This window comes from Hemiscyllium ocellatum, chromosome 32 (assembly GCF_020745735.1).
Source record: "Hemiscyllium ocellatum isolate sHemOce1 chromosome 32, sHemOce1.pat.X.cur, whole genome shotgun sequence".
Classification (NCBI taxonomy): domain Eukaryota; kingdom Metazoa; phylum Chordata; class Chondrichthyes; order Orectolobiformes; family Hemiscylliidae; genus Hemiscyllium; species Hemiscyllium ocellatum.
This window is the reverse complement of record NC_083432.1, coordinates 12,100,238-12,119,411: the sequence shown is the minus strand read 5'-3', so window position 1 is coordinate 12,119,411 and position 19,174 is coordinate 12,100,238. Positions and strand designations below refer to the sequence as shown.

The 19,174-nt window shown below is 41.0% G+C and overlaps 1 protein-coding gene across 1 annotated transcript in view; it reads left to right on the top strand.

Annotated features, from left to right (window-relative positions):
• The first annotated feature begins 4,433 nt into the window (after nt 1-4,433).
• Nucleotides 4,434-19,174, top strand: part of mrc2 (mannose receptor, C type 2) — a 278,995-nt gene continuing 264,254 nt past the window's right edge. Inside the window, exon 1 of the mRNA XM_060848970.1 lies at nt 4,434-4,639. Coding sequence (XP_060704953.1) covers nt 4,549-4,639 — 91 coding nt within the window. The 5' untranslated portion in view covers nt 4,434-4,548. The remainder of the gene's footprint in view (nt 4,640-19,174) is intronic.

Below are 19,174 nucleotides of genomic sequence, written 5' to 3'. Positions count from 1 at the left end.
TCTCCCAAACAGGTTCCTCCAAGATTAGTTTGAATATCACTGTTGTGACTATCCCAGATGCACTCCAATGTCCAGTGATACTTGAACTCAAACAGCAAAGGCAGTAACTATGCAGGTTCACTGCTGTGTCAGTTAGCAGTGTGGCTTTCTTTCTTTCTGTCTCTCTCCTGCACTGACCTCACCATGTGCTGCCTTTGTCTGTTCCTCTCCATTTTAAAAGTGCTGTTATTTTGACCTTTTTTTTCTTCCAAAGTTCCAAAACAATGCAACAGCATATAAAACAGTAATTGCTGCTACTGGAATCACCTCCAACACCTAAAATACCTCAGAAAGAAAAAGGAACAGCCTGTTATTGCCAGAAATTTTTCTGGTCCTCCATCTTGGATTAACCAGAATCCTTTGTCATTTTTCGTCTCAGGTTGACAGAAATAATTGACCAGGTTTCTGTCCTTAACAAGAATGACTATTTATTTACAAATGGATAAAAAAATATATGTAGCTACAATTAAACAATTATGAATATAGACCTTAAAGTTAAAATCAGAATCCCTTATAAAACTCCCTCTCCAGACACACACACACACACACACACCAATTGACACAAAAGAATAATAGGTGACATAGCAGGAAAGATCGAGAAGGCAGCTTAAATGGTACCTGTCCAAGATGACCCTTCTGACTTGTCAGAAATTTCTGCTCCTCTCTAAGTACTTTAACTTGATTGAAGGAAGTACAGGGTGACTGGTTCATGCTTATAAAGTTTCTGTTATTGGTTCAAATTAGAGCAACAGATGAGGGGAAATAACTGGCTTTCATCAGGCTTGAGGTGCTTTTTCACTGCAGAGCTCACAAAACAATAATGCAGCAACTGATTCCACAACTTTCCATGCAGAAGGACCAATGTCAGATATAAATAAAAGAAGAAACAGATAAATCAAACTTAAGTATTAGATGAAAAGGAGGCAAGGGTTAATTGCTGGGAAAGAAAAAAACTCTTGAAATAGTCTTATTTGCTGATTTGGATATTATCTGTAAGAAAGTCCTTTAAGGAGATGAGTTGGGCTGAGTGAACCTCAACTGTATGTTTAATAGTTTGCTGGAATTGAACACTGTTCCTGTAGATTGTGCGGATGCCAATAAAGTACAGATTTTAAAAGTTAGAAATTCTAATTGAAGGCCTATTAACTTGACATTAGTAAAAGGCAAGGTATTCAAAAGTGTTTCAATTAGCAACACAAACCTTCCCTTTGAGCCCCAAACCGCAAATGTCTTATCAAAATTTCATGGTCCCCTGTAACACAACAATTTTTCATGGAGTAAAACTAGTTTTATAATTACACAAAATGGAAGCGCTTAGCCTTATATACTTTGTGCTTAATTACAGGTCTCTGTAATATTCAGGGTTTCAAACATTCTTTGGACAGTACTTGTGTGCAAATTAAACACTGCAGTTGATGCATATCCTCATATTCAGCACACATACATCTGAAATTCAAGTAGCTGAAGTCTTGGTTTTGTTTTAAACCTACATCATCAACCCCTCGGTTGACAAAAGAAGATGTTCTATATTATTGGTCTGTGGGTTTTGAAACTGAAAATTACTACAATAGTACTCATTGTAGAAAAGAATAGTTGCAGGATGAACAGGCAACTTTTTGTCTCAAAGGGATGATTGGCTCACCCATGTAAAGTACAGTTAGTCCTCATTCACCATTGCCCCTTAGAAGAGGGAGAGGCTGTAGGCCATGAGGGAAACGACTTAAAATAAAATCTCACAACACTCAGTGAAATCACAGGTTCTATTAACTTAATGAAGTTAAAGCAAAATAACATTACATTTGACATGTTACATTTTGGGTGTTTTATGACATTTTTTGTGCTTGTACTTCCATTAATATGTTTTTGTACCATAGATAAAGGGAGACCATATTACAAACAGAGAAAGAGCAGGAGATTTGATGTTTCGGGTATGCCCGAAACGTCAAATCTCCTGCTGCTTGGATGCTGCCTGACCTGCTGCGCTTTTCCAGCAACACATTTTCAGCTCTGATCTCCAGCATCTGCAGACCTCACTTTCTCCTACAAACAGAGAAAACCAGCTTATCTAGCAGACTTTCACTTTACTTGAAAATATTATAGAGGTTTATTTAATAATTCAGACTATAATTTACTGTTATGGATAACTATGTATGTATCTGGACACTAGCTTACTTCTGTTGGACTGCACATATCAGTTGGTCCTGTGGTTGCACCCTCACATGGTTCAGTAGCCTGTCCAGGTTTTATATTAACACAACGTTAAAATGATTCCAGTGAAGCCTCTATTCTGAAAAGGAGAAGAAAGTTCCTGTGGCAAAGGGAAGTATTCTTTTTGCAATTTTGTCAAGTCCTTTTGGGAGTTCTACACTCCCTAAAGTATGCAATCCTTTCAAGTTCTGTATAATCTGCAAACTTTGAAATTGTTTCTGCACAGGTCATTAACATATAATGAGGAAAAGCAAGAGTCCCAATACTGGCTCCTGGAGACCTCCACCACAATCCTTCCTCAGTTAAACAAACAAACAAACAAACAAACAAACAAACAATCTGTTAACTATTTGTTTCTGTTTCCCATCACTCAGTTAATTTTCTATCCATATTACTGACCCTTTTATTCCATGTCTTATTTCTTGGCCTACAAGTCTGAAATGTGACCCTGCATTGAATGCCTGTTAGAAATCCACATACATCACATTAACGTTAATCTCATCAAGCCTTTTAGATAGCCTCTTCAAAAAAAAAGTAATGTACCACGCAAACTGTTTTGTACCAATACCTGTAGAAAAGGTTTGAACATTTCAACCCTCACAAAGTGATGAAATTCATAATCTCTTGCACATGGAACATCTTCCAGATTGAGTTTTTCATGAGACTAAACCTTTTAAAGTGTCTGCAATCTGGTGTTTTGCTCATTTAAGTCAAAACCCCACTTAAATTGAAACCCAATTATCAGCCTTATTCTGAAGTATGTTAAAGATGGAGGTGATAGATTCTTGTTAAGCAAGAATGAGAAAAAGGGGGGAGTGAGGTACTTTATTTCCCTCTTCAACTCCATTTTTATTTAGACTCCCTCCCTGCCCTTCTGATGGTTTGCATTGCCCACAATGGGCTTTGAGGAGCAGGGTAATCCTCCTTCCAGGTCGGAATCTTTGATCAAGTCTGGGGAGGGGGAAGGGGCTGAGGAATAATTGGGGGACGGGGACGGGGACGGGGACGGGGACGGGGACTGGGACTAAGGTAGGTGGGAGGTGATTTGAAAGCTGGTGAATTCTATGTTAAGGTCATATGATTGTAAGCTCCTGAGGTGTTCTTCTTTCTGTTCAGGCCCAGGATGGACATGAAATTGGGGGAGTTGAAATAGCTGGCAACTGGAAGGTGGGATTGATTGGAGCATACAGACCATAGATATTCTCTCAACTGGTGTCTCTGATGTAGAGGAGACCACATTGGTAGAAATGGATGCAACAAATCAAGTTAGAGGAAATACAGATGAATCTCTGGACTTGGAATGATTTTTTTGGGGTTTTGGATGGAGGTAAGAGGGGAAATGTAAGGGTAGGTTTTGCACCTCCTGTAGCCATAGAGAAAGGTGAACAGGTGTGGAGGACAGATTGGCAGGGAGTATTGACCTAATGAGTAAGTTATGGAGGGAATGGTCCTTTTCCATCACCTGCAGTCCTCACTATCTCCAATTATTTAATTGGCTACAGGTTTTCCCCCTGTTTTAGAGAACTTGGTACTTCTAATTTGAATTTTACTGGAGCTTCACACATTTTAGTTTTGTCAAATAGTGACTTTTCATGGCTGGATCCGGCAGAAGGAATGGAGGGGAAAAATAAGGGAGAGGGAGGATGAAGATTTCAGTTAATAGGCATGATCTTATTGATTTTGATTCCTGTTGTCTCATGTATTCAAGTACAAAACTACAGGAGTATAATGAAAAGTATGTAATGTAGCCAACATAAGGCACCATCTTAGGTATAAGTCCCCAAGTACAGAATCTGAAGAACAAGGTAGAAAGAAGTTAAAACTTAAATGGTGGAACAGACTTAGGGGCTGAATGGCCTACTCCTAATTCGTATGTATTAAGAAAAAAAAGCTGACCAGAAACGTGTTGAAATACATCCCTGATAGTTTCAAAATCCAAACAGAAATTACTTTTTGTTAATTCTAATGGAGGGAGAGGTTTAGTGCAGAAATCTTGTTAATTGAAAACAGACTTTCTTCATGCCAGTGTAACTTTTTAAAAAAAAACAAAGTAAAAGCGGTGTAAATGGATTGAGATGGGAATCTCACAGTGAGAGTTAAGTGTGGGAGAGGCGGGAGTAAATGCTGACTGGCTGGGAATACTGGAAGCTCTGTTACTGGAGTGGCGCTCACTCTAACTCTGGGCTCTCTGTTGACGCGCAGTCTCCCTGCAGCCGGGAATCGCTCAGAGTCAGACGGGGCTTCGCTCGGATCGGACTCAGCCCTAGCCCCCGGTGCCAGTCCCTCCCCTCCCCGCTAGCCATGGGCAGTGGGAGCCGCTGCCAAGCTCCCCTGGCCGGCCTGCATTCTCTCTGCCTCCTCCTTGTTGCCGGGCTAAACTCTGTCACTTCAGGTAAGAAAAAAAAGTTCTTTATTCATTCAGGTTTTGTTTAGCTGTCCGGCTGCCAAACACACAGGAGAAGGGATAGCAAGCTTTTATTTTTTTATTTTCCCCTAAACATTTATTACAACCCTTTTCCCAATCGTTTTAGAGAGATTGATGCTTTTATTTCGAGTTTTACTGAAGCTTCGCACACTTAGTTTCGCCAAATAAAGTGAGTTTTCATGGCTGGACCCAGCATAAGGAATGTCCCGAACTGAGTGGAAACAGATGTGACTTTTTTTGTGTGTTTTCTTTTTGAGGGGAGGGGAGGATTTCTTAAACTCTTTTTTTTAAAGCAAGAAGTCAAACTGTTGGAAGAGACTGCAGTTTGTGGAGAAAGTGCTTTGATGGTGACCCTCGCCTTTTAACAGCGTCTGGTTGACTGGGAGTTGCCTATCCACATCACCATTCAGCCTTGGCCCTCTCTTACAGGGCAGTGCTTCCCCCACTGAAGCAAGTTGCTGGGCACTGCTTGAGCAGAAAGGGCTGACCTACCCTCACTCTGTACAGCTGCAGGTTTCTTGTTTAATTGGGTTCACTGACCCTTGTATCTCCTCTGTGTGTTGGTGGGGCCCACCATTGGTAGCAGTCTTAGGGAACACTGGGATTGGGAGAACTGTTTCCACGGGAGCCTTTCACTTCGTACTTTTAAGATCACAGGAATATAAGAAATAGGTCATTTGACTCTGAGGCTGCAGGAGTTGTGGCATCGGCTACATTTTCACCTGGCTGCTTCTATAATTCTGGTAAATCACAAATCTGTCTAACAGCCTTTTAAACTCTACTTCAATGCCAGTCTGTAAACGCCTCATCCTCTTCCTGATCTCAGTGGCATATCCACGTTGGGGGGGAGAGTATAACATCTATGACATTAAATCCTTTAAATGATTTTAACTCTCTCCTCTTTTAATAAAAATAAATCTTTTTGGGGTGAGCACAAAATGTTATTTTGTGAGCAAGTTATTCCATGAAACCAGGTGAGGCTTCCTGCCTGAAACCAGCCTCTTGGAGTTGAATTGGTAAGATGCAGTCCCATTAATAAAGTGAAAGAAGAAAATTATTTGTTTCTCTAGCACCTTTCATGATCCTTGAAGTAAATAGCTAATTACTGTTTTCATGTAGGAAATGTTATCCAATCTGCACTGCAAACTTCCACAAATAGCAACGCCATAATGACTTGGTCTTTTGTTTTACGTATTCAAGTATTTGAAGAGTGAATTTTGGCCAGGACACTGGAAAGAATTTCCCAATTCTTTTTTTAACAGTAGTTAGGTGCAGCTGAGAGGGTGTTTTGGGGTGGCCTTGGTTTAATGAGATTAGTGCAGTCAGTGCCATGTGTTAGAGGTGTTGAATCACTGACTTAAAGGAGCAGCAACAAATGAGGCTGCTGGCTCTCTCCCAGAGTCTCACCTGAGTATTGAGTCGAGGAGTTTGCTGTGATTGACTAGGATGAATATATGGAGAAAGTGAGGACTGCAGATGCTGGAGATCAGTGTCAAGAGTGTGGTGCTGGAAAAGCAACGAAGGCCAGACAGCATCTGAAGAGCCAGAGAATGGACATTTTGGGCAGGAGCCCTTCATGAATATATACAGATAAGGGCAGTCATTGGATCATTTTCCAATTGCACAGACTAAATATTTCTATTCCCCTGATCTGACTCCTGAGATTTTACTTTCAATGTCTTGCCCAGACCCCAGATGGTACCCACTTCGTGTGAAATTGGCCCTAAACTTGCCTTTTATCAGTTTGTTGGCTCTTCTGCTTATGGTTGTAGTTTAGCTCAAAATCATCCTCAAATAATGGTTTTCAATTTCACTGACAGACCTCACAGGAAACCATGAGGCATCTTGAGTCTCAATTACTATTCAGCTCACCTTGGTTCCATATTCCTGAACACCCTTTTCTAATGATGATCCTTTCAGCCTCCATTTTGGGATTTTCAATTGGTTATTCGGGTTGGGTGGTCAGGAGATATTTCCATTATTTTGTTTGTGAGAACGTTGAAGAGTCCCAATTTTTCTCCCCATTCCTCTAATTCAATCTCAACATGTGTTGCCACTTCGTAGAGTACTGCAGTCTTTTTGACTTGTTTATTCTTCACATCTATAATAGATTGTCAACTCCATTTATGTTTTGAGAAGGTACAGCTGGTTTAGGTCTGAGTGAACATAAGGGTCCAGAATGTACACTGAATCAATATCCTGGAAATAAATTCAGCAACAGTGAAGGAATGGCTATGTATATCCAATCAAGATGGTGATTGACTTGAAGAAGAACTTGAAGGTGGTGGTATTCCCATGTATTTGCTGCCCTTGTCCTTCCAGATGGAAGTGGTTGTGGATTTGGAAGATGCTGTCTGAGGAACTTTGAATTTCTGCAGTGCATCTTGTAGATTGTTAGTGGTGAATGTCATGCCTAACAAGTGGGCTGCTTTGTCCTGGATGGTGTCACCCTCTTGAGGGTTGGAGCTGCACCCATCCAGGTAAGTGGGGAGTATTCCATCACACTCCTGACTTGTGCCTTGTACATAATAGACAGGCTTTGGGGAATCAGGAGGTGAGTTATTAGCTGCAGCATTTCTAGCATCTAAACTGCCTTTGTAGCTGCTGTTTTTGTGATGAGTCCAGTTGAGTTTCTGGTCAATAATAACCCCAAGATGGTGGGGGATTCTGTCATGGTAACATCGTTGAAAGTCTAGCAGTAGTGAATAGATTGCTTCTTATTGATGATAGTCATTGCCTCATTTATATGGCACGAATGTAACTTGTGTGTACCAGGGAGTCACTATGACTGAGGTTGGTAAATGTAGCTTGGAATGAACTGTAACACACAACAAGAGGCACTGAACTTTGAAACACACCCACACAGGGGCTTCAGATCATGTAAACTAACAGAAGAACTTCCAGTCTTGTTGTTTGGCCTGGACTCTGAGAGATGCATTGTATTGTTTACATACTGGAGCCTCTTTAACTTACAGTACAGTTCCACATTAGGTAGAGGATGTAGATAATTAAAATATTTCTGCTAATCTGTTTCGGTATCCCATTAAGGAAGGAAAGTAGTGACAATAAAGGGGAGGTCTTTAAGATGCATTGTTTTTGTTTCATTTGCTAGTTTGTTGGCTGGATATACGTGCGTGTGTGTGTATATAAGACATATGTTATGTATGTGATATATGTAATCAATATACATTGTATATCAAACTACTATGATGCAACAGGTATGTAATGCAAGTTCCCCCCGCCCCCACCCCCCATGGAATTGTGGACAGTTTGTGGCTGAGTTACCTCTGTCTGGTTCTTAGGCAACTATTGACTACACGTTCTATCCAACTGAAAAGCTGTCAGAGGCTTGAGTGCAGACTCTTAGGCATCAGCCACTGCCATTTTTTTCAAAATTAAATAATAAATAATTCAAAGGTGTTTCATATTTTACAAATAACTAATCGTAAAATATTCACTCTACCCATCACTGAGCCACAGTGACTGAAGTGTGTACAGTCTACAAAATGCACTGCAGGTACACACCTTCCAAACTCCTGACCTCTGCCAACGAGAAGGACAAGGGCAGCAGATATATGGGAACACCACCACCTGCAAGTTCCTCTCCAATTAACTCTGTTCAGACTTGGAAATATATCACTGTTTCTTCAGTGTTTGCTGGGTTAAAATCCTGAAGCTCCATTCCTGACAGTGCTGTGGGTGTGCCTTCCACTGGGAACTGTGGTGATTCACCACCATCTTCTCGGGGACAGTAGGAATGAAAAATAATTACTGGCTCAACTAGTGACAATGACATTCTATTAATGAATAAATAGAAACTTAACTAGGCTGATCTGAATATTAAGGGTCATTTTGGGCCTATGCCCGAAATGTCAACTCGTCTGTTTCTTGGATACTGCCTGACCTGCTGTGCTTTTCCAGCACCTCACTTTTCGACTCTGATCTCCAGCATCTGCAGTCGTCACTTTCTTCTGATCTGGATATTAACTTTACCTGTCTACTTCAATTCTAAAACTATTAGCATCTTACTTAAATTAACTTTAGGAAACTTTGAAATTTTCAATTGACTCCAGTCCCAATTTTTCTTTTTTGTTTGGTGGTGAGTTCAAACTTCCACTTACCTTTGTGTGAAGAAGTGCTTTCTGACATCACTTATGAAAACCCAACGTTAATTTTTAGGCTGCATCCATTATTCTGGACTTTGTTAGTGTGGATGTAATTTCTCCCTACATAGCTCAACAAATTGAGAATTTCAAACACCTCAATTCATCGTATTTGCTTAAGGGAATAATAGTCTTATCAGAAACCCTTTTTGTACAGAATTTGATGGTTTTTGCTCTGGTTTCATTCTTTTTCCTAAACTGCTCAGAGTTTTGGGTGTGACCTGTCTGGAGCTCCAATGAACGGGGATGCAGTTTCCACTGCTTTCTTGCAGCCCATGCAGTGTATTGAAAATTGCATTGGGTGTTCAGTCCAGTTGATGCCATGCACTGCACCCACACGTACCAGCAGAGGGAGGGAGTCAGCTTAGAGAATATAAAATAGTAAATTATCTCTGTTTAACAACTCATGCTGGTCTAACTTTAAATGTCTCTAGTTGAATATACGGGTTCCTGATGAAGGGCTTATGCCCGAAATGTCGAATTTCCTATTCCTTGGATGCTGCCTAACCTGCTGTGCTTTAACCAGCAACACGTTTTCAGCTCTAGTTGAATGTATATATGAATGGTAACATTCCATTTATCTTTAAATTTGGTTTTTTTAATATTTGTACAGAAGCTTTTTAGTGATTTTCAGTATTTTAATAACCAATCTCTTGGCTCCTCCACATTCCTGGTTTTTTGCTGTTTATAAAATACTCTATCATTTTAGCTTCATAGATGATGTCATGGTTTTCAACATTGAATTCCTGTTTATAGAAAATTGGTTGACCACTGATCTTTTTTTAAAGTCTCTTATTAAAATTATAATGATTTAAAAATTTTAACAAAGTAGGCTATAATTTAAGGTAACTAGCAGTTTTATATCACATAACTTAAGTGTTGCTCAAAAAGAGACGTAGTCTCAACTTTTCAAATTGCCCTCCTCAGTCATTTAGCAAGAATATCAATATAATGGGAAAAGACAAGATCTATACTGTTTGAGAGGCAATGAAACTCCTCTCTGAGGACTCTGACTTAACACTGTCACCACCCTAAGGCACTTCCCCACAAGGGCTGACAAAACCATTTCCTATCCCATGTGGGACCCGAGACCCCACTCCACAAAACCAGAACGTCGGAATAAGAGCTTAACTATTTAAGAACGAGATGAGGAATAATTTTTTCACTATATCTTTAGTGTTTGCTACCCTAAAGAGCTGTGGAGGCTCAATCCTTCAGTCTGTTCAAGACTGAGGCAATTAATTTGTAAGTATTAATGAAATGAAGCAATATGGGGGTATTGTGGGAGAAAGTTATTGAGGCAGCCATTTATTTTCTGAATGATTATTAACTTTTGTTAATTTTGATAAATTCCTGTCACCGATTTCAGTTTCAGTAGGATGTCTAGATCTCTTCCTCTTGTGTAGTGCAAAGTAGTATTCAGAATGTCTTCACTTGACAATAACATAATCATCATGCGGGGTGCACTGCTTGTGACAAACACTTTTTGCCTAACATTAATTATATCGGGTTTGTGTTGATTTTGGTGTCACTTGAGATTTTTCTTTTCATTCTCCCTTCCTATAGCCCTTATTATTGTGTATATTTATTATTGTTAATCTTTCCTCATGACCAGGATCTGTGTTTAGTGTTGTTTGTTTTTATGCTTTTTCTTTCAGGTTTGCCATTCCTCTTGTTTCCTCAGTTTTCCATGCCATGCCTTTCTTTGGCAATTAGAACTTTCTCTTTCATGATTATTAATTGCTCTTTATCAGAAATTTTTTGGTCCAGCACCTACCATTGATTTTACCATGAACATGATTTTTGAATTATAGTGCAGACTTTTTCTGTCCCAACCTACTGAAGTCCTCTTTCTCTAAAATCTACATGCTCTGCAGCAGTTCTCTTTTGTTCCTTTATTGCACTCTGTCGTATTATAATTGTTTTTTTTCAAAATCTAATAACTCTCTTTCATGGGACATGAGTATCGCTAGCAAGACCTGCATTTACTGCCCTTCCCTGTTTGCTGAACCGAGTGGCTTGCTTGATCCTTTCGGAGTACAGGGACAATCTGGGAAATTATAGGCCACTAAATCTTGCATCAGTGGTAGGGAAATTATTGGAGAAGATTCGTGGCAAAAGGATTTACTCACGTTTGGGGAAAAATATAGACTTTATAGTGATTAGATAGCATGGCTTTGTGCAGGGAAGGCCATGTCTCAAACTTGAGTTTATTGAGGAGGTGACAAAGCTGTTTGAGGGCAGGATGGTAGATGTTGTCCATGTGAATTTTAGCAAGGCCTTTGACAAGGTCCCTGGTGGCAGGATGTCATGGATGAAGTCATGTGGGGTTTATGGTGAGCTGAGAAGATAGATACAGAGCTGGCCTAGTAACAGAACACAGTAGCATGGAAGAGTGTTTTCCTGACTGGAGGTCTATTATCAGTGTTGCTGTGCAGGGATCAGTGCTGGGACCCCTGCCGTGATATAAATGATTTGGGGGAAAAAATTGTTGGCTGATTAAATTTGCGGGTGACACAGAGCTTGGGAAGGCTGAGGAGGATTGCCAGTGGATACGGAAGGATGTAGGTATGTTCGAGACTTGGGCAGAGAAATGAAGATGGAATATAATCCAGACAGTTTGATTGCCAGGCCAAGGAATTTCTGTGCATGTCTTTGTTTAGCCTGTCCCAAGGTGGATGTATTTATCCCAGTTGAACTGATGTCCCTGTTTGTCTGTGTGGGTGGATATTAGTGATAGCTGATCATGTCTTTTGGTGGCTCGTTGGTGCTTGTGTATCCTGTTGGGTAGTTTCCTGTCTGCCCAATGTAATGTTTGTTGCAGTCCTTGCAGGGTGTTTTGTATAGGATTTTTTTTTGTTCTGCTGGTTGTTGGTACAGGGTCCTTTAAATTCATCAGGAGCTGTTTCAGTGCGGTGATAGGTTTGTGGGCTACCAGGGGCTGGAGTAGTCTGGTCGTCATCTCCAAGATGTCATTAATGTATGGCAGGATGGCTAGAGACTCTGGTGTGTTGTGTCTTCTTGTTTAGGTGTTGGAATCGGCGGATTGCGTTTATTGGGTAACCGTTGTTCCTGAATGTGTTGTGTAGGTGTTTTTCCTCTGCTTCTTTAAGTTCCTGGGTGTTGCAGTGTGTTGTGGCTCATTTCAATAATGTCCTGATGTAGCTCCATTTATAGGCGTTGGGATGGTTGCTCCAGTTGAAAATTTGGTCAGTGTATGGCTTTCCTGTAAACATTGGGACAATACATCCATGCTGGGACAGGCTAGACCAAGACCTGCATGGGAATTCATAGAGGCCTGGCATTCAAACTAGAACTCCAACAAACATACCGATTTGGACCCCATTTACCAACCTCTCAGAAGAAGAACCAGAAGGGATATCACCCACCTCAGCAGACCAAGACAGATAAATAGCAAGCAGGACAGAGAGATCTGGGAGTTCAGGTCCACTGGACCCTGAAGCCTTCTGCAAGAAGGCATATGGTATACTTTCCTTCATTGGACGGGGTATTGAGTATAAGAGCTGGCCAGTCATGTTAAAATGGTACACGACGCCAGTTCGGCTGCGTTTAGAATACTATGTACAGTTCTGGTCGCCACATTACCAAAAGGACATGGGCACTTTGGAGAGGGTGCAGAGAAGGTTTGAGGATGTTGCCTGGTATGGAAGGTGCTAGCTATGAAGAGGTTGAGTAGATTAGGTTTGTTTTCATTAGAAAATAGGACATTGAGGGGGGACCTGATTGAGGTCTACAAAATCATAAAGGGTATAGAAAGGATAGATACAGATAAGCTTTTTCCCAGGATGAAGGATTCAATAACGAGAGGGCACGCGTTCCGGTAGAAGTGAAAAGTTTAAGGGGGATACACGCGGCAAGTATTTTATACAGAGGGTGGTAGATGCTTGGAACACATTGCCAGCAGAGGTGGTAGAGGCAGGAACGGTAGATTTTTCTTTTAAATGTGTCTGGACAGATGCATGAGTAGGTGTGGAGCAGAGGGATACAAATGCTTAGGAATTGGGCGACAGGTTTAGACAGTGGATTTGGATCAGCTCAGGCTTGGAGGGCTGAAGGGCCTGTTCCTGGGCTGTAATTTTTTTTGTGCTTTGTTAACACCAGTGCTTCATTGGAGGCTCACTGATAATGTTACCTAGCATGGTGACAATGTCTGAAAACAAATCTACCAGCCCAGCAAGCAAACTTACAATTTACAACCTTTAGCTACAAATCTTCTCCAAAATCACACAAGTTTACAAAATTGAGAGCATGGCTAAAATGGACAGTCAGTCTTTTTCCTTGGATAGAAAAGTCAATTACTAGAGGACAAAGGTTTAAGGTAAAAGGGAAAGTTTTTTTTTATATACTGAGGGTGGTAAGTGGTTCTCCATTAGATTGGTGCTAGAAAAGCACAGCAGTTCAGGCAGCATCCGAGGAGCAGGAAAATCAACGTTTTGGGCAAAAGCCCTTCATCAGGAATAGAGGGTTTTACCTAGAGGGTGGTAAGTGTCTGGAATGCACTTAGGAACCCTCTCCAACTTGTTAATATTTTACCTATAACTGGGCGACGCGAACAGGACACACACTCCCGAACAGGCCTTACCAATGTCCTGTACAACCTCAACATGACTTTACAACTCCTGTACTCAAAGGACTGAGCAATGAAGGCAAGTGTGCCAAATGCCTTTTTAACCACCCTGTGCAAACTTCAAAGAATTATATACCCTCAATCCCTCTGTTCTACAACACTACCCAAGGCTCTCCCTTCCCTTGTTTGTTGTACCAAAGTGCAATACCTCGTATTTATTCAGATTGAACTCCATCTGCCATTTTCCAGCTTATTGACCTATTTGATCAAGATCCCTTTGTAATCTTGGAAAACCTTTCACTGTCTACTATGTCACCAATTTTGGTGTCATGCACAAACTTACTAACCATGCCTTCGATATTTCATCCAAATCATTTATAATAATAACAAACAAAATAAAATAAGGCCTGGAACTGATCCCTCCGGAACACCACTGGTGCCACGCCTCCAGTCCAAAAAGCAATCCTATACCACCACTCTGTATCCTGCCATTAAGCCAATTATGTTTCCAATTGGAAAGCTCACCTTGAATCCCATGTGACCTAACTCTTCTAATTAGTCTAGTGTGTGGTACCTTATTGAAGGCTTTATTAAATCCAATACCAACACTTAGCAATAGAAGGTGACCGATCTGACACCACTACTGTACAACTGCATCACAGTTACCCTGAGCGATCTACACAACACTGGAGAAATTAACAAGATCAATTTCCAAACAATGAAGCCAGAGAGATCCAACACCCTTCTTCTATGGACTCCCCAAAGTACACAAAGCAGGGCCCCCCTCAGACCCATAGGTGCACTCCCAGGAAGACCGACATACAGACTGGCTAAAGAACTGCATCAAAGACAAAAACACCTAGAGGATAACACCATCCATGCACACCCAAGAATTCTTCTACATCAAGAACACCAAAATGGACAAGGATGATATTATGGACACCTTTTGATATGACAGCACTGTTCACCTCCATAGATCACCTCCTAGCCAAGGAAACATGAGCCTTGCTACTCGTAGAACCAGGAATGCAGGCAGCTTCCAACACCATCAGCAAAAACAGCACCCTCAATTTACTAGATCTATGCCTCCTGACCTACTTTATCTTTAATGGCCAGGTATACAAACAAACCAATGAAACCTATAGGAGCACCAATATCAGGACTAATAGCAGAAGCTGTCATGCAAAGACTAGAATGGACAGCACTACCTACTATCCAGCCTAAACTGTGGATCCGCTGTGTAGATGACACCTGTGTCATTCTCAAACACACACAGCTAGAGGAAAACATAGAGTTATAGACAACATGCTTATCAGCATAAAATTCAACAAACAATCCAACAACAACTGAGTCCTGGATGTAATGGTTGAACGCAAGGCCAATTGGAAGCTCCAGACCAGCATATCCAAGAAGGCCACCCACATAGAGCAAGTACTCAACTACAACAGTAACCATCCCAACATCCACAAACGGAACTGTGTTAGAACATTGTTCAAGCGAACCATAACACACTGCAGCATCCTGGAGCTGTGCAAAGCAGAAGAAGAATATCAACACAACTTCTTCAGAAACAACGGGTACTCAAACAGAGTAGTCTACTGCTAACCACATGACAGACCACAACACATACAGACACTGGCCACACTGCCATTCATCAAGGACATAGCAGAGATGCGCACCAGATTACTCTGACCCCTGGGTGTCATGGTAGCCTACAAACCAACTATCACACTGACAGCTAACAACAAATATAAAGGATCCCATACCCACAACTAACAGAACCAATGTTATACACAAAATACCATGTAACGACTGCCAAAAGCACAACATATGGCACACAAAGGAAATTAGCCAAAAGGATACACAAACACCAACTAGCCCCTAAAAGATGTCAGTTGTATCCATACATATGGATCATGAAGAACACCAGTCCGACTGGGACAACGTATCCATCCTAGGACAAGCCAAACAGAGACATACATGGGAATTCAAGGAAGCCTGGCACTCAACCTGGAACTCCATTAACAAACATGTAGAGTTGGACCCCATATACCAACCACTAAGAAACGGAACCAGTAATAAAACTGCAAATGACACCACCAACTCCAACAGACCCAAACACACACCAAATGTGACAATGCCAATGCTTCACTGGAGGTGCATTGATAATACCTAGAATGGTGATGAAACGTCTGTGAACGAACTTAGCTCAGCGAGCAAGTCAATAACCTCAACAAAAATGTTATTTCCCTTTTACATGGGGAATAAAAATAAAGTTTTTTCTCTCCAGGTATATTTTAGTTATGTATTTCATATGCAGTGGATGTGGTGGTGTATTGGTAATGTCACTGGACTAGTAATCCAGGACCCCAGGCTAATATTCTGGGATCATGAGTTCAAATCCTAGTCTGGCAGGTGATGAAGCTTGAGTTTATTTGTTATGAAAGTATAGTGAACCCAGTCAGATAACATGTTAGAGAGAGAATTCTGCCCTCTACATCTGGTCTGGTTATTTGTAACTTGAGGCCCCTAGCAATGACTCTGATCTTAATGGCCCTCTGATTAATTAGGGCAGGTCTAGCCAGCGATGACCACATCCCATAGAGGAAGGGCGTTAATTGAAGTTTCACTTGAGCCGATAGAAAGATGGGGTCGAAACTGCATAATTGTTGAGCTAGTGTTGTAAACCTGTAGTGTTTCACTTTAAATGTAAAACTCTGTATAGATTGGCTTCAGTATCATCCTTCGTGAACCGACTTGAAGATTATAAAGTTGAGTCTGTGTTAGAATGTAGGTTCTGGATTTGGTGAGGAACTATTTCGTGCTCAAGAATTTGTTCTGTTAAATTGTTAGGAGCTCAAAGTGGAATTGTAATATTTCTAGGGTAAGAAACCAACACCATAGCACCTTGTTCAGTCTACATTAATAAGTACGCTTTTTTATTTTCTATCCCTATCTTATTTGGTTTGTTGCCCCATAGAGTGTGCACTAAATACGGATTCCCACGGTCCCGATGTGGTTTCTTCCCGTGAGAAGGAACCAACTCCATTTAATGCATCTTAATGAAATTTCGGTCATGGGAAGATCTAGGTACAGTTTGAATGATGAAGGTTTACTCATTTGGCACATGTCCCTCCTGTTGACCTCCCAGGATTCTCCATGAAGGTCATTGCCCTGTTACGTGCACAACCACCTAAAGCCTATAAGTCCTGGATAGCAACTCTATGAATTTTACAAGGGAAGAAGAGGCACACTAATCCCAGAGGGGTCACTGAGATCTACAAACCTGAGGCACACCACTAGTCACTGCCAGCCAGAAAAGCACTCATTTATTCCCACTCTTTGCTTCTGTCAGTCAACCAATCCTCTATCCATGCTAATACTATACCCCTAACACATGCATGCTTATCCTTATGCAGTTGGCCCAATATGTCACGCCGTCTCCTCTATCCCCGTGCCTCCCCATCCAATGCTCGCTCTTCTAACGGCTAGACAGATCATAAAATTAATGGGTGCTCAATGACTTCCTGCACTGTTACTCTGAATCTGGGAATGCCTCACTCCCAGCTGCAATGTGTTACACTGTCCGGTTTGTTATCTGAAGGATATTATTAAACTGGAGAGGGTTCAGAAAAGATTTATCAGGATGTTGCTGGGAATGGAATATTTGAGGTATGAAAATAGACGGAGTTTTTTCACTGGAGTGTAGGAGATTGAAAGGTGACCTTTATTGAGGTTTATAAAATCATTACAAGCATAGATAAGGTGAATGACAAGGCTCTTTTACTTAAGATGGGGAATTCAAAACTAACGGGCATGTTTTTAAGGTGAGAGGAAATACATTTAAAAAGGATATGTTTTTACACAGACCCTGGAATTAACGGCAGGAGAAAGTGGTGGATGCAAGTACAGTTAGGCTGTTTTAAAAGATATTTGGACAAGTTCATGAATAGGAAAGGTTGGAGGGATATGGGCAAAAAGCACTGGCAAGAAGGACTAGTTTTGAGAACATGGTCGGTTAGACTGGTTGGGCTGAAGGGTCTGTTTACGTCTTGTATGACTCTGGTTAATTTGATTTCAATCACAGGATCCCATCAATCTAATCGGCATCTCAGTTCTGTCAGATTCAGCTGGACTACAGCTGTGCAATTCTTCTGTTTTATGCTGTGATTTGGACCTTTCCCTTGCTGTATTTTGAGACAATGAGCTGACTTAGGGAATCTATTATTGGTTCTGGAACTGAGCTCCACCAATCAGAAAACTCCAGGTTTGATTCCAAGCCTGTTATATTAAGTACAATTAACAAATGACGTGGCAATCTCTCTGTAAATGGGGATAAGAACAGCTGCCGTGAATTTATATAGCCCCTTTGTGACCTCAGGATTTTCCAAATCACTGCACCCAGTGAAGTGAAGTGATTACTAAAATGTAGGAAACAGAGGAGCACATTTACACACTGCAAGCTCCAAATAATAGCATTGTGATATGACCTGATCATTTGATTTAAGAAAAAAAACTGCAGATATTGTAAATCAGAAACAAATCCAGAAGTTGCTGGAAAAGCTTATCGTCTGGAAGCATCTGTGAAGGAAAATCGGAGGTAACATTTCGAGTCTGGTGACTGAGGAAGGGTCACTGGACTCAACATTTAACTCTGATTTCACTTCACAGGTGCTGCCAGACTTGCTGAGCTTTTCCAGAAACTTCTGGATTTGATTTAGTAATGTTGAATGAGAGAGAAATGATGGGCAGGACATCAGCGAAGAACCCCCTAACCATATTTACCTAAATATTCCAAGGGATCTTCTCTGTCTTCCTGAGAAAACAGTCAGGCATCTCAATTTAATATCTCACCAAGAGGACTCCCTTTCAACTGAAGTGTCAGCCTCACTGATGTGCTGTGGTTCCTGAATTGGGACTGGAATCAGACTCTCACTTGGGTAATTATCTTCACAACTGGGTCACATCTGACTCCTCACAAGATAAAGACTCTGGTGTAATGCCCACTCAGTCAAATAACTGACAGTTTTGTAGCCTGGTGCACGATGACTGTTGGGCAGATGTACTGGGAGCCTCATCATTGCCAAGGGAGGCACACTGTAGGCAATCCAGAAGGAGACATGGGTTCAAATCAAACCAAGGTAAATGGATTTAATTTAATAAAACACAGACTTAACAGTTTGTGTAAGAATGACCATCATTGAGAAAACCCCTCTGGTTCACTAATGTTCTTTGGCGATGGAAGTCTGCCATTCTTACCCAGTCTGGCCACGATGTGACTTCGGACCTACAACAATGTGATTAACTCTTTAACAGTCTTCAGAAGCTACTCCATTGTATCTAATTGCTACACAGCGTAAGAAAACAGATGAAACTGGATGAATTATCTGACGACACAGGAAACATCATGACTTGGAACTATTATCGCTATTGCTATGTCAAAAGTACTGAAACTCCTTTAACATCACTGTGGGTGTGCCTACATGTCATGGACTGCAAAGATTCAAGAAGGCAGCTCACCACTACCACCTCCAAGTCAAAAATCAAACCACACCAGGTTATAGTCCAACAGGTTTAAATGAAATTGCAAACTTTCAGAGCTCTACTTCTTCCTCAGGTGTGGTTTGATAGAGAGGGATGAGACACAGTATTTATAAGCAAAAAGTTAATAACTTTAAAACTAGCTGACTTTGTTGAATCCTTTAATCAGTTAGGAAGTAGACTGCAGAATAAAATGCAAAAGTCAGATTC